The 25,582-nt window shown below is 38.2% G+C and overlaps 1 protein-coding gene and 2 pseudogenes across 4 annotated transcripts in view; 2 read left to right on the top strand and 1 right to left on the bottom strand.

Annotated features, from left to right (window-relative positions):
• The window catches only part of NCOR1 (nuclear receptor corepressor 1), a 229,829-nt gene that overhangs the window by 62,710 nt on the left and 141,537 nt on the right, over positions 1–25,582 (top strand). For all 4 annotated transcript variants that reach the window (XM_037068881.1, XM_037068883.1, XM_037068884.1 and 1 more), the window contains exons 4-5: positions 12,363–12,555; positions 19,065–19,247. In XM_037068881.1, the coding sequence (XP_036924776.1) occupies positions 12,363–12,555; positions 19,065–19,247 (376 nt within the window). The remainder of the gene's footprint in view (positions 1–12,362; positions 12,556–19,064; positions 19,248–25,582) is intronic.
• On the top strand, positions 16,512–16,885 carry LOC119002800 (60S ribosomal protein L22-like; annotated as a pseudogene).
• On the bottom strand, positions 22,978–23,527 carry LOC119002801 (nucleophosmin-like; annotated as a pseudogene).

Raw genomic sequence — 25,582 nt, 5'->3', positions numbered from 1 at the left:
CTTTCATTTAGAATGGAAGGACAGATAAAGTGCTTCTCAGATAAGGTCAAGTTCAAGGAGTTCATCATCACCAAGCCCTTATTATATGAAATGCTAAAGGGACTTATATAAGAAAAAGATGATGAAAAATATTAACAGTGAAAGGACAGCAAACACACAGTTATTAACAACCACACCTAAAACAAAAGCAAACCAAGAGGACAGCTAGATCAGGAGTGGAACCACAGAAATGAAGAATACATGGAGGGTTAGAAATAGGGGGGTGGGAGGAGGAGAAGGGGGGAGAAGGCACAGAAAATAGCATAGATGGTAGGTAGAAAATAGATAGGGGGAGGGCGAGAATAGCAGGGGAAATATAGAATCTAAAGAAGTAGAGACACGTGGTTATAAACTAAGGGGGGATAAGGGTGGGGGAGGGAGTGTGCGGGGGAGGGGAATGAAGGGGGAATAGAGCAACCGTAATGGTAGAATCAGTAAACTATATTTAAAAAATAAATAAATAAATAAAAATAAAAGTTGTGTCTATTTTCTCACCATCACTTTTCCCCACCCCACTGCCCACCCTCAATCCCACCCGCCTTTGGCTTTGTCCATGAATCCTTTATACAGGTTCTTTGATGACCCATTCTCTTCTTTTTCCTGTTATTTCCCTCTTCCCTCCCCTTTGGTTACTTCAGTTTCTTCTTAATCAATATCTTTGTTTATATTTTGCGTGCTTGTTTGTTTTATTGATTAGGTTCCACTTATAGGTGAGATCATAAGGTATTTGTGTTTCACCACCTGACTTATTCCATTTAGCATAATGCTCTCCAGTTCATGCTGTTAAAGAGGGTATGATCTCCTTCTTTCTTTCAGCTGCATAGTATTCCATTTTGTAGATGTACCATAGTTTTTTGATCCACTCATTTACTGATGGACAGGTATGCTGCTTCCAACACCTGGCTACTGTAACTAGTGCTGATATGAGCATGGGGTGCATAGGTTCTTTTGAATTAGTGTTTCAGGATTCTAAGGGTATATCTCAGCAGTGGAATTGCTGGGTGCAAAGGCAGTTCTTTTTTCAGTTTTCTGAGGAGATTCCATACTGTTTTCCACAGTGGCTGCACCAGTCTGCATTCCCACCAACAGTGCACTAGGGTTCCCTTTTCTCTACAACCTCTCAAACACTTGTTTGGTGATTTGTTTATGATGTCCTTCTGACTGGTGTGAAGTGGTATCTCATTGTGGTTTTAATTTGTATCTCTCCGATGGCTAGCGATACTGAGCATCCTTTCATATGTCTCTGGTCCCCTCTGTATGTCCGTCCTCCTTGAAGAAATGTTTGTTCACATCCTTTGCTAGTTTTTTAATTGGGTTTTCTTCCTGGAGTGGACTCAAGTGAGTTCTTTATATATTTCAGTGGTCAAACACTTGCCTGAGATATCATTGGCAAATATATTTTCACATACAGTTGGTTCCCTTTTCGTTTTGCTACTGTTTTCTTTTGCTGTGCAGAACCTTTCTGTTTTGATGAGATACCATGTTTATTCTTTCTTTTATGTCCCTTGCTCTAGGGAACATATTGGTGAAAATAGTGTTGTGTTGAATATCTGAAATTTTCCTTCCTATGCTCTCTTCTAGGACCTTTATGGTATGACAACTTATATTTAAGCGTTTTATCCATCTTGAGTTTAATTTTTTGTATGCTATAAGGTGGTGATCGAGTTTCATTGTTTTGCGTGTAGCTTTCCAGATATCCCAGCCCCATTTGTTGAAGAGGCTAGTTTTACTTCATTTTGTGCTCTGCCCACTTTGTTGAATATTAATTGACCACAGAGACTTGGGTTGATTTCTGGCCACTCTCTTCTGTTTCATTCATTTATGTGTCTGTTCTTATGCTAGTAACAGACTGTTTTGATTACCATGGCCTTGTAATATAGTTTGAATTCAGGTATGGTTAACCCTCCTACTTGTTTTTTCTTTCTCAAAATTGCTTCAGCTGTTTGGGATCATTTATGGTTTCATACAAATTTTTGAAATGTTTGTTATATATCTGTGAAATATATCATTGGTTTTTTAATAGGAATTGCATTGAATTTATAAATTGCTTTGGGTAGTATGGACATTTTGATGATGTTAATTCTTCTAATCCATGAGCATGGTATATGCTTACATTTATTTGTGTCTTCCTTAATTTCTTTTTGTAATGTTGTTTAGTTTTTTGAGTACGGGTATTTTAACTCCTTGGTTAGGTTTATTTGTAGATACTTTAGTTATGTTCTGTAAGTTTAGTTTAGAAACTTAAAGACCACAAGATACAAAAGCTACATAATTTTGGAAGAATGGCAGGGTTCCTTCTCAGAAACCTTTCCCTCTAGAATACCCAAAGAAAAATAACCTTGCTTCCCTCTGCCAGGCCAGACCAATGCTAGGCTGCACCTGGTGCTCTTTCTTCCATTCAAAAGATCATCCTTTGGGAAATGCAGGTGGCTACAGTGCAATCATCCAGGCATTCTTGAGGAAGAAAAAGAGAGCCAATCTATGCCTCCTTTCTTTTTAAATCTTCCAGCCCTGAATTCCATGCACACCAGAGGTATTCTGCTTCTCAGTCAACCCTAACCCTATACTGTTTATTATTGCCATGGGTAACCTCCTCCTACAGCCGCTCCCCTCCCTACTCCTCCCCAGTGATCTGATCATATCTCTCTATATCAGTATGGATGTTTTAGTGATGTTCATTTTTCCTGTCATTGAGCTTGGCGTATGCTTCCATTTATTTATTTTTTTCAAGATTTTATTTATTTATCTTTAGAGGGGAAGGGAAGGAGAGGAGGAGAGAAGTATCAATATATGGTTGCCTCTCCTGAGTCCCCTGCTGGGAACTGGCCTGCAACCCAGGCATGTGCCCTGACTGGGAATCGAACCGCGATCGTGTGGTTCGCAGGCCCGCACTCAATCCACTGAGCTATGCCAGCCAGGGCCCATTTATTTTTATCTTCATTTTATTTCCTCAGAGCCTTATAATTTTTTGACACATCTGTTGCATCTTTCATTAAATGTATTCCAGATTTGGGTTTTTTTTTGATGCAGTGGTAAATGCTACTTTTAAAATTCTTTTTTGGATACTTCCTTATGGGTGTATAAAAGTTCAACTGATTTATGAATATTTTGTATCTTCTTAATTTATTCATCAGTTCTATATGCTATTTTTGTGGAGTCTTTAGGATTCTCTCTATGTAATATGTTATCTGCAAATAATGATAACTTTACTTCTTCCTTTCCAGTTTGGATACCTTTTATTTCTTCTTCTTGTCTGATCACTGTGGACTTCCAGTACTATGTTCAAAAACCTTAATGAAAGTGGACATTCCTGGCTTGTTCTAGATCTTAAGAAAACTCTTTTAGTTCCCCTGCCCCTTGAGGATGATATTAACTATGGATTTGTCATACATAGCCTTTATTATATTGAGGTATATTCCTTCTCTTCCCACTTTGCTGAGAGTTCTTATTCTAAATGGGGGCTGGATTTTGTTAGATCTTTTTTCTGCATGTATTGATATGGTTATATGATTTTTATCTTTCATTTTTGTGTATGTGGTATATCATGTTAATTTGATTTGTGGACATGGAACCAACCTTTAATCTCAGGAATAAATTCCAGTTCATCATGGTATTTGATCTTTTTAAAAAGTATTGTTGAATTCAGTTTCCTAATACTTTATTGAGGATCTTTGCCTCTATGTTTGTCAGGGATATTGGCTTATAATCTATTTTTATTGTAGTGTCTTTATCTGGTTTTGAAATTAGGATAAAGCTGGCCTCATAAAATGAGCTTTGGAATCTTCTGTCCTTGAATTTTTGGGGAAATGGTTTGAGAAGGAGAGGTATTAGTTCTTTGAATGTTTGGTAAGATTTAACTGTGCAGCCATTTTGTCCAGGACATTTGTTTGTCAGGAGTTGTTTGATTACTGCTTTCAATTTTGTTGGTTGTAGTTGGTTTGTTAAGATTTTCTGATTCTTTTTGATTCAGCCTTGGAAGATTTTATGTTTCTAGGAATTTATCCATTTTAGGTTGTCCAATTTGTTGGCATATAGTTGTTCGTGATATTTTCTTATAATCCTCTGTATGTCTGTGTTGTCAGTTGATACTTCTCTTTCATTTCTGATTTTATTTGGGTTCTCTTTTTTCTTAATGAGTCTGGTTGAAGGTTTATCAATCTTGTTTATCTTCTCAAAGAACCAGCTCTTGGTTTCATTGATCTTTTCAATTATGTGTTTTGACTATTTTATTTATTTTCATTTCTCATCTTTATTGTTTCTTTCCTTTTGTCACTTTAGGTTTTGTTGTCTGTTCTTTTCGTAGTTCTTTTAGGTGTAAAGTAAGATTGTTTATTTGAGATTTTTCTTGTTTGTTGAGGCAGGCCTATATTGCTGTGAATTTCCTTCTCAGGAATGCTTTTGTTGTGTCCCACAGATTTTGGGTCGTAGCATTTTATTTTTATTCATCACAGGGTAATTTTTTATTTCTTTGGTCTCATTGTTAACCCATTCGTTGTTTAGTAAAATGTTATTTGGCCTCCATGGTTTGTGTGTCTTTCAGTTTTTTTCTTGTAATTGATTTTTAACTGTGGTCAGAGAAGGTGCTTGATACATTTTAATCTTACATTTATTGAGACTTGTTTTGTGGCTTAACATGTGGTCTACCCAGAAAAATGACCACATCTACTTGATAAGAATGTATGTTCTGTTGCTTTGGAGTGAAATACTCTGAAGATGCCAATTTATGAGACTGATGTGCAGCCTACTTTGCTAAGGGAGTCCCTTGAAGATATCAGTTTAATTCATCTGGTCTAGTGTGTCATTTCTTCAAAAAATATTTTATTTATTTTTTAGGGGGAGGGGAAGGGAGGGAAAGAAACATTGATGTAAGAGAGAAATATCGATCAGTGTTCTTATGTGTATCCTGACCGGGGATCAAACCTGCAATCCAGTTACGTGCCCTGACCAGGAATTGAACCAGTGATCCTCTGCTTTGTGGTGCAGTGTCCAGCCAACAGAACCACACTGGTCAGGCCCTGGTCTAGTGTGTCATTTAAGGCCACTCTTTCCTAGTTGATTTTCTGTCAGGAAGATCTATTTATTGGTGTCAGTGGGGTGTTAAAGTGTCTTACTGTGACTCTGTCACTGTTGATTTCTCATTAGATTTGCTTTACATATTTAGGTACTTTTTAGACTTGTGTGTCTTTTTTCCTTCACCAGGTTAGGGAAGTTTTCAGTCATTATTTCTTCAAATTTGTTCTCAATCCTTTGATCTCCCTTTTCTTCTTCTTGTAACTTTATAAAGTAAATATTGTTATACTTGGTTTTGCCCCACAGGTCTCTTAAACTTTCCTCATTAAAACAATTTTTTTCTGTTCTGATTGGGTGTTTTCTGCTACCTTGTCCTGAACATTGCTGATATTCTGATTTCTTTAATTGTTGATTTCTTCTAGTATGCTCTTCATTTCAAATATTGTATGTTTTATTTTGGACTGGTTCTTTTTTTATGATTTTTATACCCCTTTTTGTTCTTACTAACTTTTTTATTAAGTTCTCATTAAGTTCATTTATTCTTTACCCAAGTTACTTGAGCATCCCTATGACCTTTAAATTTTTTTTCTTTTATTTATTCTAGAGAGAGGGGATGAGAGGGCGAAAAACATTGATGTGAGAGAGAAACATTGATTGGTTGTCTCTTGCCTGTGCTCTGACAGGGTGCTGGACCCATAACCCAAGCAAGTGTTCTGTCCAGGAATTGAATCTGTGACCCACTGGTCTGCAGGATAAGACCAGACCAATTGAGCCACAGCAGTCAGGGTTATAATCATTGTTTTGATCTCTGTATCTTGTAGATTGTTTATGCCATTATAGTTGTTTTTTGGGGGGGAATTTCTCCTGTTCTTTCATTTGGGGCATGTACCTTTGTCTCCCCATTTTGATTACCTGTCTCTAATTGCTTCTGTGTATTACGTAGACCTACCATGTTTTCCAGTCTGGGCAGGATGGTTTTATGTAGTAGGTGTCCTATGGGGCTCTGTGGCACAGTCTGTTCCTAATTCACCTGAGCTATCTGCTTCAGGAATGTCCCTTGTATGGGTTATGTGAACCCTTCTGTTCTTGTAGTTGATTCTTGATTACTGTTGGCATATTTGTGGGTGTTGATACTGAGGCTGGCTGACCGTGAGGATTCACCCTACCACAGTGTATGACCTGTTGTGTGGGACTGACCCCACTGAGTGGAATGGTCCCCAGTAGCATCTGGTGCCTGCTGAGATCTCCCTTTGGTTGTACAGCTGTTGGAACTAATTCCATAATACTCTGAAACGGTCTGACGTCAGCCACTGGGTGTGTTGGTTCTGGAGACTATTGTGAGGGACTGTGGTGTAAGTCAATGTCAGATACTCCTTTGACCAGCCCTGGGCTACTTGTTAGGAACTGTAAAATCATCCATGGTTGTTGGCTTCCACTGCGGGGCCTGCATGCTAATCAGAGGGGCCAAACTATGTTCTGAGACTCGCTCCCACTAGTACCATGCCTGTTGCAGGTCAGCAAAAGGCCTAAGGCACCCTGCGATTTGCCTTTGTCGGCTAGTTGCTTGGTATACTCCGCCAGTGAAATAGCCTCTGGCAGTACGTGACTTGCTTGGGGCAAATTCTCAGTGAGTCATTTGGAAGGGGTGATTGTTGTTCACCAGGTTGCTGCAGATTCAAACCTGGCATCAGTCCTGGGTCTGAGGCCATTCAGTGAAAGTCTCAGGGTACACTAAGGCAAGCCTCTACCTGCTTGGGCCCTGGGGACCTTTGTGGTCTGTCTGGTGAGGTCTTAGGGAAACATCAGGATGAGGCTAGTAGAGTCATCAGGCTACAACAGATTAAGATTTGGCTATGTAGAAGGAGGGCTGTGCACAGGAATGGTGTCATTGGTTGGCTTCTGTGGGGAAAATGATCCTAACCAGAAAGCCACACAACTCTGTCTCTTATGTGTCTCGTACAACCTTCGAGTCTACCTGGATCTGCTTGAGAAACAATGCAGCGCAGGCACAGATTGGTCAGCAGCCAGCATGGTGGGAGCCAGCATGGCTCCTTTACATGGTGGGAGCTTAGGCTTGGGCAGGGGCTCAGGTATTTGGAAGGGTAGGGCTAGTGCATGTTCCCAAGCTGATGCCATGGGATGGCATTGCTAGTCGGGAAAATGGCCCTTGCCCTAAAACTATCCTACCTGGTGTCTTCTTTGAATCTTCCTGGATCTCCTTGAGAACTTCTCAAGAAATGCTATATTGGCCCCAGGCTGGCTACAGCCAACAGATTCTTTGACAGTGTGCAAGGTTGGCAGGTCCCAGGTAGACTGGATTGATTGTGTGGCTAGTGCATTTCCTCAGACCTTTGATATGGGGGAGGGGAGTCAGTCAGGAGCATGGGAAAAAATGTCCTTTGCCCTAAAGCCATGCCACTCAGTCTCTTTCTCTGCATTTCTGATTGTACCAGTGTCTGTTGGACTTCTTCAAGAGTCTTCCAAGAAAGACTGCAGTGGGCCCAGGCTAGACATAGCCAGCTGATTCCTCCATATGGCATGAACTTGGCAGAGTGGTGCCACAAGGACTTGGGAGGCAGGGCTAATACAGCAGGGCTGTATGGATTGGAGAGCTACACCTAGTAAAAATGGTGTCTCTGGGTGGTGTGGGAGAGAGACGCAGCATGGGGACAATGGTGGCTGTTCCTCTAGCCCTCCCTCTGAAGCCACACAACCCAGTCTATCCCTGTATGACTCCTCTCTACTCTGAGCCCTGTCCCTTTGCTGAAGCCTAGGGTTAAGTGCTCATTAATGAAATTTTGTGCACTGGCTATTTAAGAGGGCACCTGGGTTTGTAGCAGTTTCTGGTCTTAGTCTGGTGGTTGGAATTTCTGCGCATATTTATAGCCAGATGTTATGTGGGCTCCTCTTCCTGGTACTGGTGCCCTGGTCTGGGGACCTGGACATGGGTTTCAAGACCCCTCTGACCTCAGGTGGGAATTTTGCAGCTGGCATACCCTTCCACTGCATGTGGTTTCAGGGCCAACTCTTTGTGCATCCTTGACCTTCCTATCGGTCTTAGTGTGGCCTCTTCTGTAAATTCTTAGTTATAAGATTTCTGTTCTGCTAGCTGTAGTTACAAGACTTCTATTCTGATAGCCTTATATTGGTTATTCAGGTTGATGTTCTGTAATTTAGTTGTAATTCTGATTTGCTCCTCGGAGGAGGTGAGTGTAACTTTTACCGACTCTGGTGCATGTTGTAATTACTATAAAATTGATCAAAACAATAATCCTTTAAGAAAATGAGATACAAATTTATTAAATATGAGTAAAATTTAGTGGAAATACATCCATGGTCTAATGAGATAGGTGGGGCTGTTTTAAAAATATTACTTATTGGAAGAATGAAGGTAGCAGCATTTAACCTGTTCTTATTTTTTATTCTGATGAAAGTATCAAGAAGCCTTGTTCACAAATAGTTTCTTATGAGGTGTATGTCCCAAATCACATGCTTATCTAAGATAAAAAGAACAGTGTAAAACTTAAGTTCTTTAATTTCCTTGAAATTAAAACTTTGGGAGCTGTTAGCTTGCAGAAGGATTTCTTTGCTGCTCTGGAGGTGTCTGCCCTTTGTGTAGTCAGTGCTCCATTGTAGGGTATAGGAAGAAGGAGACTTAAGCTTTTCTTTATGAAATGACGGAAGGCCAATTGTGAAAAAGAAATAGGGAAAGGAGACTACAATTTATTGTCTGGTCAGTCAGGGTTTTTTTTTTGTAATAATAACAGTAATTTTATAGATGAGGAAACTGAGGTTTGGATGTATTTAATGGATGCCAAAGTCACATAGCTTGTTTATGCCAGACCCAAGACTTGAACACTTTGAAAGCATAACGTAATGCATCATATGTTCTACCACACTGCCTCTGGAGGTAGGTCAATTTAAAGAGTGGATATGTAAGTTCAGAATTTCTGGAAGTAAATTATTTTAAAGTTGTCAATGCTGGTATCCCCTTTGAAAAGATAGTGTCCTGAAAATCAACAGATGGAAGTTTCAAGAAGGAAAGGAGTAAGTGAATTATAAAATGCTGCAGAGAGGCCAGCATATGTGTAAAAATATTCTGTTATTTTTCCGTTTGGGGAGGTCATTCATTGATGACTTAGTGAGTGGTGAGCTACTGGAATAAAATAAAATGATGGGTAATTAAGTCAGAGTTCAGTCAGTTTAGTGCATTGGAAGAGAAACCAGTAAAAAAGAATTTAAGTCATTCTTTCATGTAGTCGTAATCTTCTAATATAAAGTTTAATGCCAGAATTTTAGATCTCTATTTCCTAGGCTAGTCCTTAATAATACTGATTCTGAGAATTAAGTTAGGTGTGAATTTTTCTGTTGTGATAAAATATACATAAGAAAATTTACCACTTTATTCTTAAGTGTTCTAATTTGTTGGAGTTAAATAACATTCACATTGTGGTGCAGCCATCACCACTATTTCTATAACTTTCTCTTTATCCTGAAGAGAAACTCTCCACCCATTAAGCAATCATTCCCCATTCTCCTCTCTCCCAGTCCCTGGTACCCTCTAATCTACTTTCTGTCTCTATGAATTTACCTCTTACAGATTTTTTACATAAATGAAATCATAGAATAGTTTTCCTTTTATGTCTGGCTTATTTTACGTAACATGTTTTTGAGATTCACCTATATTGTAGCATGTGTCAGAATTTTATTTCTTTTTTGCCTGAGTATACAAATATTGCTTATCCATTCATCTGTCAATGGACATAGGTTGTTTCTACATTTTGGATTGTGTAAATAATGCTGCTATAAACTTGGCTGCACAAATACCTGTTTGAGCCCCTGTTTTCAATACTTTGGTCATATATACCTAGGTGGAATTGCTAGGTCATATGGTAATTCTACGTTTTAACTTTTTGAGGAGCTGCCAAAGTCTTCTAAAGTGGCTGTACAATTTTACATTCCCACAAATACTGCGTGTAGTTCCATTTTTTCCATATCTTGTTCTTACTTTTAAAAAACAATTTAAGCTACTCTGCTGGGTATGGTATAATATCATACTGTGGTTTTGACTAGCATTTCCATAATGATGAGTGATGTTGAGGCTTTTTTCATGTGCTTGTTAGCCATTGTATATCTTCTTCGGAGAACTGTATGTTTAAGTCCTTTGTCCATTTTTGGGAGGGGGGGATGTTTGTCTTTTTGTTGTTTAGTTGTAGAAATTCCTTATATATTCTGGATATTAAAACATCATCAAATGCATGGTTTGCAAATATTTTCTTCCATTCTGTGGATTTTCCACTCTCTTCATAGTGCCCCTTGATATACAGAGGTTTTAATTTTGATTAAGTCTAACTTCTCTATTTTTTCTTTGTTGCCTGGGCTTTTAGTGTGATAACCAGTAATTCATTGCCAAATCCAAGGTCAGGAAGATTTTTCCCTGTTTTTTTTTTTCCCCTAGGCATTTTAAACAGTCTTACTGTTTAAGTCTTTACTCTGAGTTATCTTTTTTGCTTATGGTGTTAAGATAAGCTTCATTCTTTTGCATGAGGATACCCAGTTTCTCCAGCACCATTTATTGAACAGAAGAGATTATTTCCCCACTGAGTTGACTCCCCACCCTTGTTGAAAGTCAGCTCATTACAGATGTGAAAGTTTGTTTCTGAGCTCTCCAATCTATTGGTCTGTATATCTATCTTTATGGTAGTACACACTCTTGATTACTGTAGCTTTGAAGTAAGTTTTAAAATTGCAAAGTATAACTCTAATTTTGTATGTCTTTTCCAAAATTGTTTTGGCTGTTTAGGGTCCCTTGAGATTTTATATGAATTTCATGATGGATTTCTCTCTTTTTCCAAAGAAACACCATTGGGAATTTGATACAGATTACATTGACTCCATAGATAGCTTTGTGTAATATTGTCTTAACAATATTAAATCTTTCAGTACATGATATGGGATGTCTTACTACTACTTAAGTTTTTCTTGTTTTGTGTTTTTCAAAGTATGTCTTGAGCCTCTGTGGTCAAATTTATTCCTACTCTGTGCTTTTGGATGTTATTGTAAATGGGATTATTTTTGTAATGTCATTTTCAGTTGTTCATTGCTAGTGAGTAGAAATAAAACTGATTTTTGCATGTTTATTTTGTATCCTGTGTAATTTTGTTAACTTATTAGCTCTAACATTTTTTTGTGTGTGTGTGAATTCTGTAGAGTTTTCTAGATATTACATCATGTCATCTGCAAACAGAAATACTTCTTTCTTTCAAATTGGGTGCTCCCATTTTGTTTTTGTCAAGTGCTCTGTCAGCCCCCAATACTGTATTGAAAACAAGTAGCAGAAGCAGTCAGGCATCCTTGTCTTGTTCCTGAAACTTCCTATTCCACTGTTTTGTTGCAGCATCATTGTGAATTTTAAGAAGATAATGGGATATTATGTCTTGAGTGAGATTTCAGATTTTTGAAGTGTAATGCTTTTATAGACCTCAGGGTTTATTTCATCATCTACCCTAAAAATTAAGCCCACTGATTATCACTTCAATGAAATGTTTTTTAAAATTAATTAATTAAAATTTTTTAAGGAGAGGAGGAGCTGGGTAGAGAGAGGGAGAGAAACGTCAGTGTGAAAGAGAAACATTGATGAGTTTTTGGCCATAAAGTAAAATATTCTATAAATATCTTGGTAGAAAATGAAAAGTCAAGTAAACAAATTACCCATATATAATACACTGTACAGTATATCATTTAAAGAAACCAAAGACAGATTCCTGACCTTCCTACATGCATGGGGAAACTAGACAGAGTACATGTTTTGGGGGTCAGAATTGTATCTTCAAAACAATGTTGCATTTCCACTCAAGAGACTTTAAGTCTTCATAATACTTGACCACTCAAGTCATTTGTTCATGCTAGGTTTTATTTTTCTGATTGTTTTTCCTATTGGTTAAAAGTGGTGTTCTTCTAGTCTAGATTATATTGAATTCAATAGTTATATCATAGGTTTAAAAATATTTTATGGATCTTCTTCAGCAACTTTAAATTTTCTGCAAATTGAAATCTTCTGTTACATCTTTCACTTCTTTACCACTAGCACTCCCACCCCTCCTCAAGAAAATTTTTCTATTAGAATTCAAAATGTAATAGTACTTTATATTGAGGTATATTTTTTTCTGGAGTGGGGGAGGCAGGGGGAGGGATTGACTTTGAAAATAGGCATAATTATTTCATTTATTTCAAAGTCTAGCCGAGGATATGAGCAGGAAGTTGTGCATCATTAAACATTTTTAAGTGTTTATTAATTTTTTTGCATGTATTAGGCCTCAAGAAAGGAGACCTGGATATGAACAGTTTCACCCAGGCCCGTCCCCAGTGGATCATGATTCACTGGAATCCAAGCGACCACGTTTGGAGCAGGTTTCTGATTCCCATTTCCAGCGTGTCAGTGCTGCGGTCTTACCTTTAGTGCACATGCTGCCAGAAGGGTTGAGGTCTTCTGCAGATGCTAAGAAGGTAAATATTTGTTCTCCTATTTTGTGGAATTGTTGGTCTCTATAGTTTATTTAACCATATTCAGGCACTGTGCCTAAAAGAAGTCCAGCTATACCACCCTCTAAAGGTTAGTGCTGTGGGAAAGTAAAAATCTTGTTAAAACTAGAAACTACAGACTTTTAATGTCAGTGCTTTTTACTTTTTGGTAAATGAAACAATCTGAGGACCGTTATGAAGAAAAATTGCTATTGAAAAACTCTCACTAGCAATTTTGTACTGGCTTTCTGGGCTATAAAATGTGGTCAGAGACACTCAAGACTACCATAATCTTATTAAATTTAAATTAAATTTTAAGTCATCCCCTGTAATTCAGTTGTAATTTATTAACTATATGGAGAAGACACATTTTAGCTAAGGTTTAACTGTGCCTATAATTTTTATACAGAAAAATATTTTTTTCTAATTTATGTAAAAGGTTCTTTAGGAAACTTGGAAATGTAAAGGAACAAAGTTACTCATAATTCTATATCTTTATTTATTTATTTTTCAATATAAAAGAAGCAAAGATATTTACTAAATATTAAGTAATAAGCAATTGACAATGAAGATAATCTCATTCCTTACCACTTTTAAAATGTAGCTATATTTCTTGACATCTGTATTTATGAGAAAGTTCTATTAAAGTCAAACCTCTTTTCCTCTGTGTTTATTATTACTTGTTTTCCTTTAATGTATGTTTGTGTATTGTGCCCTTATTTTGTTGCTCAGCTTATCTTTTTTTGTTGAATTTATTGGGGTGACATTGGTTAATAAAATTATAGGTTTCAGGTTTACAGTTCTCTAATATATCATCTTTATATTGTATTGTGTGTTCACCACCCCAAGTCAAATCTCCTTCCATCACTATTTATCCTCCCTTTACTCTCTTGAACCTCCCCCCACCCCTCTTCCCTTCTGGTAATCATGATGCTGTTGTCTGTGTCAATGAGGTTTTTAGTATTTAGGTTTTTTTTTTTTTTTTTTACCATTTGTGACAATATGGATGAAGCTAGAGTGTATTATGCTAAATGAAATAAGCTTGTCAAAGAAAGACAAGTAACATATGATTTCACTCATGTGGAATCTAACCAACAAAATAAGCTAACAGACTCATAGAAAAATAAGAAACAGAAAAAAATAAGAAACCCAAAATAGAAACAGACTCATAAGTTAGTGAATGGACTGACATCTGTCTGAGTGGGAGGGGTGTTGTGGGGCTGACTGCAAAAGGTGAAGAGATTAAGCAAGTTTATCATTTTTAACTCTCTATTTTCCTTATTGTTAAACCTGGCACTTTGTTGGAACTGGACAAATAGTTATTTTAGAGAAAATAAACTAATTATTGAAAACTCAACAATACAGTGTTAACCCCTTAACTGTCATACATTTATATGTCTTACTCTCCCCCTCTTTTTATTATCAAACCTCTTTCTTATAGTTTATTTACCTTTATGAATAATGGCCCTTCCCAGCCTGATGTTAGGTACATACCTACAGATTTTCTTTGAGTTTTTATACAGTGAAAGTGATTTAAGAGATAGTAAATGTCTACAATTTATTTTCACGTAGTTGAACCAAGAAAAAAAAAAGTAGGTGTGTGTATGTGTAGAGAGAAAACAAAGTAAAATATTTTAACTAGTTAGTCTAGATTAATGATGAATGGCTATCAACTTTCAACTTTTATGTAAATTTGAAAATTTACAAAATAAATTGGGTGGGGAAAAGCTCTTTGTGATGAATTAGAAATGAGGTAAGCTTCAGGGAGTTTTGGTATCTTTCTCACTATACAAACACCTGTATTATAGTTTATGGGTATAAAAAGTATTTTGAAGCATTAAAAAAAGAAAGAATATGTTGAATAAAGGTTTTCTTTTTTGACTGAATATATATCACAAATATATCTAGTAATGGTATTTTTAGCAAAAAAGGATCTTAAAAGCTTATTCATAGGGATATAAGGATGGTTTAACATTTATTAATCAATGTGCTATATCACATTAACAAAATAAAGGATAAAAACCATGTAATCATCTCAATAGATGCCGAAAAAGCATTTTACAAAATTCAATATCCTTTTATGATAGAAACTCCCAATAAAGTGGGCATAGAAGGAGCATAACCACATAGTAAAGGCTATGTGTGACAAACCCACACCTTGTATACTCAATGGTGAGAAGCTGAATGCTTTTTCTTTAAGATCAGGACCAAGACAAGGATGCTAACCGTCACTACATCTATTCAGCATAGTATTAGAAATCTTAGCTACAGCAGTCCACCAAAAATAAATAAAAGACATCCACATTCAAAAGGAAGAAGTAACATTATTTGCAGATAACGTGTTATTATATATAGAAAAACCCAAACATACCACCAAAAACTTGTTAGAACTAATAAATTACTTCATTAACGTTGCTGGATATAGAGTTAATGTACAGAAATCAGTTGAGCATTTATACACCAGTAACAAGTGATCAGAAAGAGAAATTAGGAGACTTCTGGCCAAGATGGAGGTGTAGGTGGAAACACTGTGCCTCCTCACACAATCAAGTTTAAAGACAACAAAGTTTTGGTAACAAAAACACAACCAAAGGACAGAAAATTGAACTGTGCAGAAGTCCGACAACAACGAACCATTCATCCACACCTATAAGAGGGGCGGAGCCAGCAGCTGGTGGAGTGGGGTCTTGCAGGAAAAATTGGGCAGACCCACCCAGGTGAACAGGCGGCGGTTGGCAGATCCCAGGCATGGGGTGGCAACAGGCAGGCCCAGTGAGGGCACGGGGCGCTGGCTGACTGAGGTCATACATTTGCGTGCAGAAACGAAGCGAAGGAGTGAGCAGTGAGACAGACTGCACAGGCCTCAGTGGCTTGCAGGAAGCAGCAGAGGGCACCCCCATTACCCGTCTCTGACCCCACATACGGCATCACGACTCAGCCACGTGGGTTGCCCTGCCCTGGTGAACACCTAAGGCTTCGCCCCTCATGCATAACAGGCGAGAACAGACCAAAACATTACGGCTCAAGAACAGTTCAAAGCCCCTGAGCCAATAATTCTAAGCCACCAGGAAATGGCCAGCCTCTCAGATGCACAGTTCAAAATACTGGTGATCAGGAAGCTCACAGAACTGGTTGATTTTAGTCACAAATTAGAGGAACATATGAAGGCTAAACTAATTGAAATGAAGAGAAATGAACAGGAAACCAATAGTGATGAAAAGGAAACTGGGACTCATATCAAGGGAGTGGAGCAGAAGTAAGAAAAAAACTACTGAACAGAAAAGAATGAAGAAAGAAGAATTCAAAAAAATGAGGAGAGGCTTAGGAACCTCCAGGACATCTTGAAACGTTCCAACATCTGAATTATAGGGGTACCAGAAGGGGAAGAGGAACAGCCACGAGTGGAAACTTATTTGAACAAATAATAAAGGAGAACTTCCCCAGTCTGGCAAAGGAAATAGACTTCCAGGAAATCCAGGAAGCTCAGAGAGTGCCAAAGAAGCTGGACCCAAGAAGGAACACACCAAGGCACATCATAATTACATCAGCCAAGATTAAAATGAAGGAGGGAATCCTAGAAACAGCAAGGGATAAGGGGACAGTCACCTACAAAGTAGTTCCATCAGACTGTCAGTGGATTTCTCAAAAGAGACCTTACAGATAAGAAGGGGCTGGAAAGAAGTATTCCAAGTCATGAAATCCAAAGACCTACATCCAAGATTGCTCTGTCCAGCAAAGCTTTTATTTAGAATGGAAGGACAGATAAAGTGCTTCTCAGATAAGGTCAAGTTCAAGGAGTTCATCATCCCCAAGCCCTTATTCTATGAAATGTTAAAGGGACTTATCTAAGAAAAAGAAGATAAAAAATATGAACAGTGAAAGGACAGCAAACACAGTTATTAGCAACCACACCTAAAACAAAAGCAATCTAAAAGGACAGTTACCCTTTCTGTCTCTGCGGCCACCATGGCTCCTATGAAAAAGCTTGTGGCGAAGGGGGGCAAAAAAAAGAAGCAGGTTCTGACGTTCACCCTGGACTGCACCCACCCAGTAGAAGATGAATCATGGATGCTGCCAATTTTGAGCAGTTCCTTCAGGAGAGAATCAAAGTGAATGGAAAAGCCGGGAACCTCAGAGGAGGAGGGGTTGTAACCATTGAAAGGAGCAAGAGTATTTGAAATACCTCACCAAAAAGTATTTGAAGAAGAATAATCCACGTGACTGGTTGCATGTAGTTGCTAACAGCAAAGAGAGTTAGGAATTGCGCTACTTCCAGATAAACTAGAATGAAGAGGAGGAGGAAGATGAGGATTAAAACTCACTTGCCTGATACGTTTTGTATAAGTTCTTGAATAAAAGTTAGGAACCGAAAAAAAAATAAAAGGACAATTAGATCAGGAATGGAACCATAGAAATGGAGATCACGTGGAGGATTAGCAACAGGGGAGTGGGAGGAGGAGAAGTGGGGAGAAGGTACAGAAAATAGCATAGACAGTAGGTAGAAAATAGACGGGGCGGGGCAAGAATAGTATGGGAAATATAGAATCTAAAGAACTTGTGACACATGGACATAAATGAAAGGGGGGAATGGTGGGGGAGGGGTGTGCAGGGTGGAGGGGGAATGACACGGGGAAATATATTTTAAAAAAAGGAGAAATTAAAAAAACAATCACATCAAAAAGCATAAAATACCTAGGAATAAATTTAACCAAAGAGGTGAAACATATGCACTCTGAAAACTCTTAAGATATTGAGGAAAGAAACTGAAGAATAAGTAAATGGAAAGGTATACTTTACTCATGGATTGGAAAAGTTACTATTGTTAAAAATATCTTTATTACCTAAAGTAATAGACAGATTCAAGGCAGTATCCATTAAAATACCAATGACATTCTCAGAATTAGAACAACTATAGTTCTGTGAATTATGCTCATTCTAGACGTCTTATAGCCTAAAGAAAACTAGTACCTTAATCTGTAATTCATCTGCTTTACAGTATTGCTTACATCTTGACCCTAGACTGGGATGTGTGTGTGTGTGTGTGTGTGAGAGAGAGAATGTGAATGTGTATGTCGGTATGTATGTAGAGTGTGGTAGATTTGGGGTAGAGGTGCTTTGATTCTGTCTCTGCTGATTTTGAGGTATAATGGGATGATTTTTTTGACTAAAGAGATGTTATATGTGCTGTTGTGTGGCAGGATTAGTTTCCCTTTATGAGCATAGGCCTAGGTGATCATAGCAACAGAAGTTCTTAGGCCATTTCTCTAACTTCTGTGCCTCTGTATTAGCCCTTGGAAACTCTGAAAATGTTTTGATAGGAACTCTCCATAGCTGTTAAATTCGGTGGGCACACAAATTTTTACCTGGAGTGTATACTGTTTTCCAGGCTACATGTTATGATCTTTTCTAGAGCCATTGCAAAGAAATGGCTGAGAAATTGGTATCTTTCTTTGTTATGATTGAATCATTTCCCCAGAAATTCTCTATAGTTTCAGTATCGTTTATACAGAAGGTTAGTCAGCCAACTTGCCACCTCATTCTATATAGCTTTTGGGATCTTCAAAGAAGTGAATGATACATCTAAATTATAAAAGTGGTATAAATACCAGTGGGGGTTGTGTGTGTATAAAAATTACTACTATAAGAGTACCATCCAGAGAAATAGCATACATGGCTCTACTTTGTTTTTGTGAACCCTGAAAGGAAAGAAAGGCACCTACTAAGAAGGGCTCCTGGTGGCTAACTGGGCTCAAAAAAGTGCAGTCTTGAAGCTATTTGTGCACAGGGTCCTCTCATGGAAACTGCTTTTTGTGAAGCTGACCCCGTGCTAAACTGCCTGCCTCCTTGCTGATCTACCTGCCTCTGTGCTGGCATGCCTGCCTACACTGTGTTTTTGTCATCCCAGCAAGGCCTTATAAAGGAGTTCCTGGAGTTTCAACCAATAGGACTAGGCTTTCTCCCAGCTATTTGGGGAAACCAGCCAATCAGAGTGGCTCTGTTCTGACCAATCAGGACAGTGCTTTTGGAGCAATCAAACTGTGACGATTCAGAGTCCTCATTAGCATGAGAATGGAAGTGTCAAAGACTAGGGTAGGGACTTCTGCCTATACAAGCCAGCTGCCTCCTGGCTTGGGTAGTGAGGGCACTTGCCACTGAAGACCCTGTTCCCCTGCTGGAGCTGGGACTCCGAATCATACATGAGCAGATATGTCCAGCTAAAGAAGGGCTTGGCCCCAGGGCAGCCTCACAGCAGAACTGTTTTCATTTCACAACCACTCTAGCACTGTTGAGCTATTTGCACTGAATATTTGCCTCAATAAAGTTTTCTTTTTCACTGCACCCCAAATTGGGCGTTTCTGTTGGCATTGAATTGGTTCCAGTGGCCACTGGTTGACATTGGTTTCAAAATTGACTTTTTCAGTTAAAAGAATCTTGACATTAACTTACGCTGTTAGTGAGGAATAAATTCTTGTTCTCAATTTTCTTCTCTAAAGGATCCAGCATTTGGAGGCAAACATGAAGCTCCATCCTCTCCAGTCTCTGGGCAACCATGTGGAGATGATCAAAATGCTTCACCTTCAAAACTTTCGAAGGAAGAGTTAATACAGAGTATGGATCGTGTAGATCGAGAAATTGCAAAAGTAGAGCAGCAGATCCTTAAACTGAAAAAGAAGCAAGTAAGTCTTTGAGTTTACTGTTTATTGTATTCTAAGAATGAATATTTTTTTCCATAAAGAAGATAATGTTGAATTTTCCATACATTTCAAGAGTTTTCTATGATTCTGTGACTTGCCTTTTTTTTAAAGGTTTTATTTATTTATCTTTAGAGGGGAAGGGAAGGAGAGAGGGAGAGAAATATCAATGTATGGTTGCCTTTCGTGGGTACCCTGCTGGGAACCAGCCCGCATCCCAGGCATGTACCCTGACTGGGAATCAAAACACGATCATCTGGTTCGCAGGCCCGCGCTCAATCCACTGAGCTACACCAGCCAGGGCTCCTTTTTTTTTTCCGGCTATTAGTTTCCTTAGTTTTATCCATTAATTTCCTCTGTTGTGCTGTTTGATTATATGATATTAGATAGCAAACCCTGTTTTTCCATTCAATTTTTAATTTTATTGTATGGGCTGTTTTTAATTTGTTGCTGTTTCATATAGTAGTGCTATATTTTTTGGTTCACATGTAAACAGATTTTCTAGGACTTGTGTCCAGGAATGTCATTGCTTGGCCAGAGGGTAAGCATGTCTTTGAGTATACTAGATAATACCGCATTCGCTAAAATGGCAATACTGTTTTACATTTCCACAGGTAGCATGTACAAGTTTCTTTTTGTGTATATCCTTGCCTTCATTTTGTAATTTTTTTCAGTTGGATGTGAAATAGTTCTCACTGTGGTTTTATTTTGCACTGCCTTCATCAGGAATGAGATAGAGCTTATTTTAATTGTTTATGGTTTTATTTTTGTGTGTGTTTTATTTATATTTTTAGAGAGAGAGTAAGGGAGGAAGAAAGGGAGAGAAACATCAGTGGTTAAGAGAAATGTCTGCTCCATTTTGTTCACCCACAGCTGGGGACCTGATCGGCAACCTGGGCGTGTGATTGGTCTGGCAACCTTTTCTTTTTGTTTGTTTTTTTCTTTTTTTCAATCTTTTCTTTTGATGGAGTACACCTACCTCATAAGCTACAGCAGTCAGGGCTATTTGTGTTCTTCATGGGGATTTTATTTTTTTGGCCATTTTCTTATTTCTAGTATTTCCTAAAGTCTCTTGTCATTTATGTGTATAGCACATAACTTCTATTTTGTGGCTTGTCATTTTGCTTTTATTGATTTTTTAAAAATTGAGGTTAAAAATTTACATATAATAGAGACCCTTTTAAAGTGTGTAGTTCAGTGGCTTTTAATGTAGTCATAAAGTTGTGCAACTTATCACCACTATAGAATTCCGGAATATTTTTGTAACTTGGAAAAGTAACCATGTGTGTTTTAGCAATTACTCTCTTACGTCCCCCTCCCCCTGACAACCACTAATCTTTTTGGTCTATATGGATTTACGTATTCTGGGCGTTTCAGATAACTGGAATCGTATAACATATAACGTTTAATGTCTGGTTTCTTTCATTTAAGCATGTTTTCAGTATTCATTCATACTGTATCTTGTATCAGCACTTAATTTCTTTTTATGGCTGAATAAAATTTTATTGCATAGATATATTGTGTTTAGTTCATTCATTCATTAGTTGATAGACATTAGGGTTGTGTTCACTTTTTAGCTGTTGTGAATAATGCTGCTGTACCGTTCATGTACATGGTTTTTATTTGAGTGTTTAAGAGTGAGATCGTTTCCATCCTAAAAGAGGACGTGTGTGGGTGGCAGACCAGGAAAGGGGATTCATAGTTAAATAGAAGATAGCAGTTTGGATTATGGATGATACTCAGCATGAGCTTTATTTGTTTCTCCTTTTCCTGTCTTCCATTTTTGTGCTCATTTTACCAGGACTGTTCAACCTGGTTTTTCTTGATTTGCCTGAATTTTTTTAAAAATATATTTTATTGATTATACCATTACAGTTGTTCTGTTCCCCCCCTTCATTCCCCTCCACCTGCACACTTCCTCCTCCTCCATTCTCCCCCCCCCCTTAGTTTATAACCATGTGTCTCAAGTTCTTTAGATTCTGTATTTCCCCCACTATTCTCGCCCTCCCGCCTATTTTCTACCTACCATCTATGCTATTTTCTGTGCCTTTTCCCCCTCCCACCCCCCTGTTTCTAACCCTCCATGTGTTCTTCATTTCTATGGTTCCACTCCTGATCTAGCTGTCCTCTTGGTTTGCTTTTGTTTTAGGTGTGGTTGTTAATAACTGTGTTTGCTGTCCTTTCACTGTTCATATTTTTCATCTTCTTTTTCTTATATAAGTCCCTTTAGCATTTCATATAATAAGGGCTTGGTGATGATGAACTCCTTGAACTTGACCTTATCTGAGAAGCACTTTATCTGTCCTTCCATTCTAAATGAAAGTTTTGCTGGATAAAGCAATCTTGGCTGTAGGTCTTTGGATTTCATGACTTGGAATACTTCTTTCCAGCCCCTTCTTGCCTGTAAGGTCTCTTTTGAGAAATCCGCTGACAGTCTGATGGGTACTCCTTTGTAGGTGACTGTCCCCTTATCCCTTGATGCTTCTAGGATTCTCTCCTTCATTTTGGTCTTGGCTAATGTAATTATGATGTGCCTTGGTGTGTTCCTTCTTGGGTCCAACTTCTTTGGCACTCTCTGAGCTTCCTGGATTTCCTGAAAGTCTATTTCCTTTGCCAGACTGGGGAAGTTCTCCTTAATTATTTGTTCAAATAAGTTTTCCACTTGTTACTCTTGCTCTTCCCCTTCTGGAACCCCTATAATTCAGATGTTGGAACGTTTCAAGATGTCCTGGAGGTTCCTAAGCCTCTCCTCATTTTCTAGAATTCTCATTTCTTCATTCCTTTCTGGTTGGATGTTTCATTCTTCCTTCTGGTCCATTCCATTGATTTGAGTCCCAGTTTCCTTTCCATTGCTATTGGATTCCTGGACATCTCCCTTCATTTCAATTAGTTTAGCCTTCATATGTTCCTCTAATTTGTGACTATAATCTACCAGTTCTGTGAGCATCCTGATAAATAGTGTCTTGAATTGTGCTTCTGAGAGGCTGGCAATTTCTCGGTGGCTTAGAGTTACTGGCTCTGGGACTTTGAGTTCTTCTTGTGCCATCTTTTGGGCTGTTCGTGCCTGTTCCGTAGCAGGATCAGAGCCCTAAAGTGTTCACTAGAACAGGGTAACTAAGTCGCTGGGTTGTGACGTTGTATGTGGGGGCGGGGTCAAAGAGGGACAATGGCTTCCCGTCTGCTGCCTGCTGCCACGGCCCCCACGGTGCCAGCGCCACAGCCACCACCGTCACCAGGCCCATGCGTTTCGTTCCACTGCACGCGAGTGTGCCACCCCCGTCAGCCCTCCACCACTGGGCTCGCCCCCTTGGGCCTGCGTGGTCCATCTCACTGTGAGCGAATGTGCAACCGCGGTCAGTCTGCCCCACACCCCAACTGGTTCCAGGCTGCCTAGGTCAGGGGGTCTGTTCTGCCCAACCCAGCTCCGCTGCTGACTCCGCCTCTCTTACCATCCCCGTTGAATGGTTCGTAGTTGTTGGACTTCCATATAATTCTGTTTTCTGGTCTTTGGGTGTGTCCTAGTTCTCCAAACCTTTGTTGTATTCAAACTTGGTTGTGTTGGGCACAGTGTTTCCACCTATGCCTCCATCTTGGCGGAAGTTCTGATTTACCTCAATTTTTGATTTAATGTTATCTAAAAAGTTAGGACCTTTTGGTGTTGTTGGAATTTTTCCTGTTTTTTGAGTCTTTTTCATTCTAATTTGATGTTTGTGATCTTTGGGCTGGAGTTATCTTGTGTGGATTTCTTTACTAGGGAAGTTTTTCTTCACCTTCCTCCTCTTCATTATGTTCATCATTATCTTCATTATTAAGTTTTACTTTTTTCTGTGGTACCTTGCTACCACTTCTAGGGGCAGATTACTTTCCAGATATACATGGGAGTTTCACATCCTTCTCCTTTTCATCTTCTAATTCTGCTTATTCTTCCACAACTACTAAGTGCTGTCCACTAATATGCACAGGCCCCAGACTACATTTAGACCACAGGTGGTGTTACTTCAAAGGTCCTAAGGGAAACATTGGCTGCACAGATGGTTTCATTTCCCAGTGTTATTTAAATTGGACAAACAAATTCATAATCTGTTGTCTTCAACAGTGTGCAGTACTTTGCACTAGCTCCTAAACTGACCATTCTTCAAGATAATTTGTGCTCAGTTTCATCATTATCCACTTTAAAGTGATAATTTTTGTTAGCTTTCAGTTCACAACTGAAAATATGTCTAGCTCTGGGACCTTTGTGCGCTCATGTCCGTGTCCATTGAATCTTATATATAAATGGCTCTCACATTTTTTTGGGGGGCCAGAAACTTCACTTTGGCAAAAGAAACAAACAAACAAACAAGGTTAAACAATAGAAAAACTTTAACAATTTAAAAATTAGTGAGCGAGTGCTAAGCAGAACAGGCTCTACCAAATGTTAAAAAATAATGATGAGCCTCAATAAATGGTGTGAACCCAATGCACGGAAAACAGAAGGAATTGCCTAGATATGCGCAGAAACCCACTGAGAATTTAATGTATTTCATTAATGAATTTAATGGGTTAATGAGGGTGGCAGAAGAGAAGGTGGATGGAGATAAATGGCCACTGTTCCAGGTAATAACTAAGCAGTACATAGTCACACCAGGGCCAAATGTTTTAAATTGTGATGAAGTCAAATTTATTTTATCTTTTATTACTTGTGTCCTATCTGAGAAACTGTTGCATAATACAGGGATACAAATATTTATACCTCTGTGTTTTTTTTGTAGGACAAGCTTTATATTTTATGTATCATTAACATTTTCATGTCTAAAATTCTCTTTGTTTACCCTGTTCTTTTTTTTTTCTTTCCTGTTTTTCCCTCCTAATGCCTCCAGTTGTTTGACCCATTCATTTTCTCTGTGTTCAGCTTTCTTGGTTTCTTGTGGTTCTCAGCGTTTGAACAAAGCACTCAGTAACCTGTTCTCTTTTGCCACCATAATGCCTTCTCCCTCTCCATCCATGAGCACTTCACTCCTCTTTATTCTTCATTTTGGAGCTTTTTGTTTTGACATGGCATTTTCCTTGTTTGCTTGTTGTGAAGAAGTTGCTCAGTTAGTTTTCAGGTCTTTTTCAGAGGAAATTGTTCCACAGGTAAACTAGCTTCGGTGTGTGCATGAGAGGTTGTGAGTTTAGGGTCCTCCTTTGTCACCATTTTGAACCACTTTTTTCCTGTGCCTATATTTTCTTTTACTAGTTTTATGGTGTTACCACTTAAATTTAGGTTTTTGAGCCTAATAGTGTTTTTTGGTGAGTAGAATTTTTTTAGATTTTATATGCGGCTACCCTGGCATCATTGAAATAGTTTACTATATTGTCTTTTTAAAACTTTTATAGTGATGCTTCTCACATTCTTTTTTCTTTTTATTACATTTATAGGGGTGATATTGGCTAATAGTATACAGGTTTTAAATGTTCAATAGTATAATACATTAGCTGTATATTGCACTCTGTGCTCACCATCTAGAGTCTAGTCTCTCTTCATCACCGTATATTTGACTCCCTATATATACTCTCTTCATCCTCTACCCCCTTCCGCTCTGATAACTACCCTTCTATTGTCTGAATCTATGAGTTTATTTGTTTTGTTTGTTCATTTCTTTTTGTTTTATTCTGTCTGACTCATTTTACTTAACGTGATACTCTTGGTCCATTCATATTGTCACAAATGGCAGTATTTCATCCTTTCTTATGGCTGAATAATTATCCATTGAAGGACATTTAAGTTGTTTCCATGACTTGGCTATCATGTCTAATGCTGCAGTGAACATAGAAGTATATATATATTTCTGAAAAAATATTTTCAAGTTTTTCAGGAAGATACCCAGAGAGAGATTGTGGGGTCATATGGTATCTCTATTCTTAAAATTTTGAGGAACATCTATACTGTTTTTCCATAGTGGCTGTATCAGTTTATATTTTCACCAGCAATGGATGAGGATTCCTTTTCTTCCACAACCTTTCCAGCACTTGTTATTTCTTATCTTACTGATAATAGTCATTCTAACAGGTGTGAGGTGTATCTCATTGTGGTTTTGATTTGTGTTCTCCTTATAGCTAGAGAACTTGAACATTTTTTTATATATCTGTGGCTCTTTATGTATGTTTTCTTGGGAAAAGTGTCTGTTTAAGTCTTCTGCCCACTTTTTGATAGGATTGGGTGTTTTTTTTTCATTTTGGTTTTTGTTAGTTTCATGAGTTATTGATATATTTTGGGTATTGTTTGCAAATATCTTCTCCCCTTTGGTTGTTGCCCTTTGTCTTGTTGATGGTTTTGTTGTTTGGAATCTTTTTAGTTT

This window comes from Sturnira hondurensis, unplaced genomic scaffold (assembly GCF_014824575.4).
Source record: "Sturnira hondurensis isolate 20B ecotype Veracruz unplaced genomic scaffold, ASM1482457v3 Scaffold0018097, whole genome shotgun sequence".
Taxonomy (NCBI): domain Eukaryota; kingdom Metazoa; phylum Chordata; class Mammalia; order Chiroptera; family Phyllostomidae; genus Sturnira; species Sturnira hondurensis.
The sequence above is the reverse complement of the archived record's forward strand: the minus strand, read 5'-3'. Positions and strand labels throughout refer to the sequence as shown.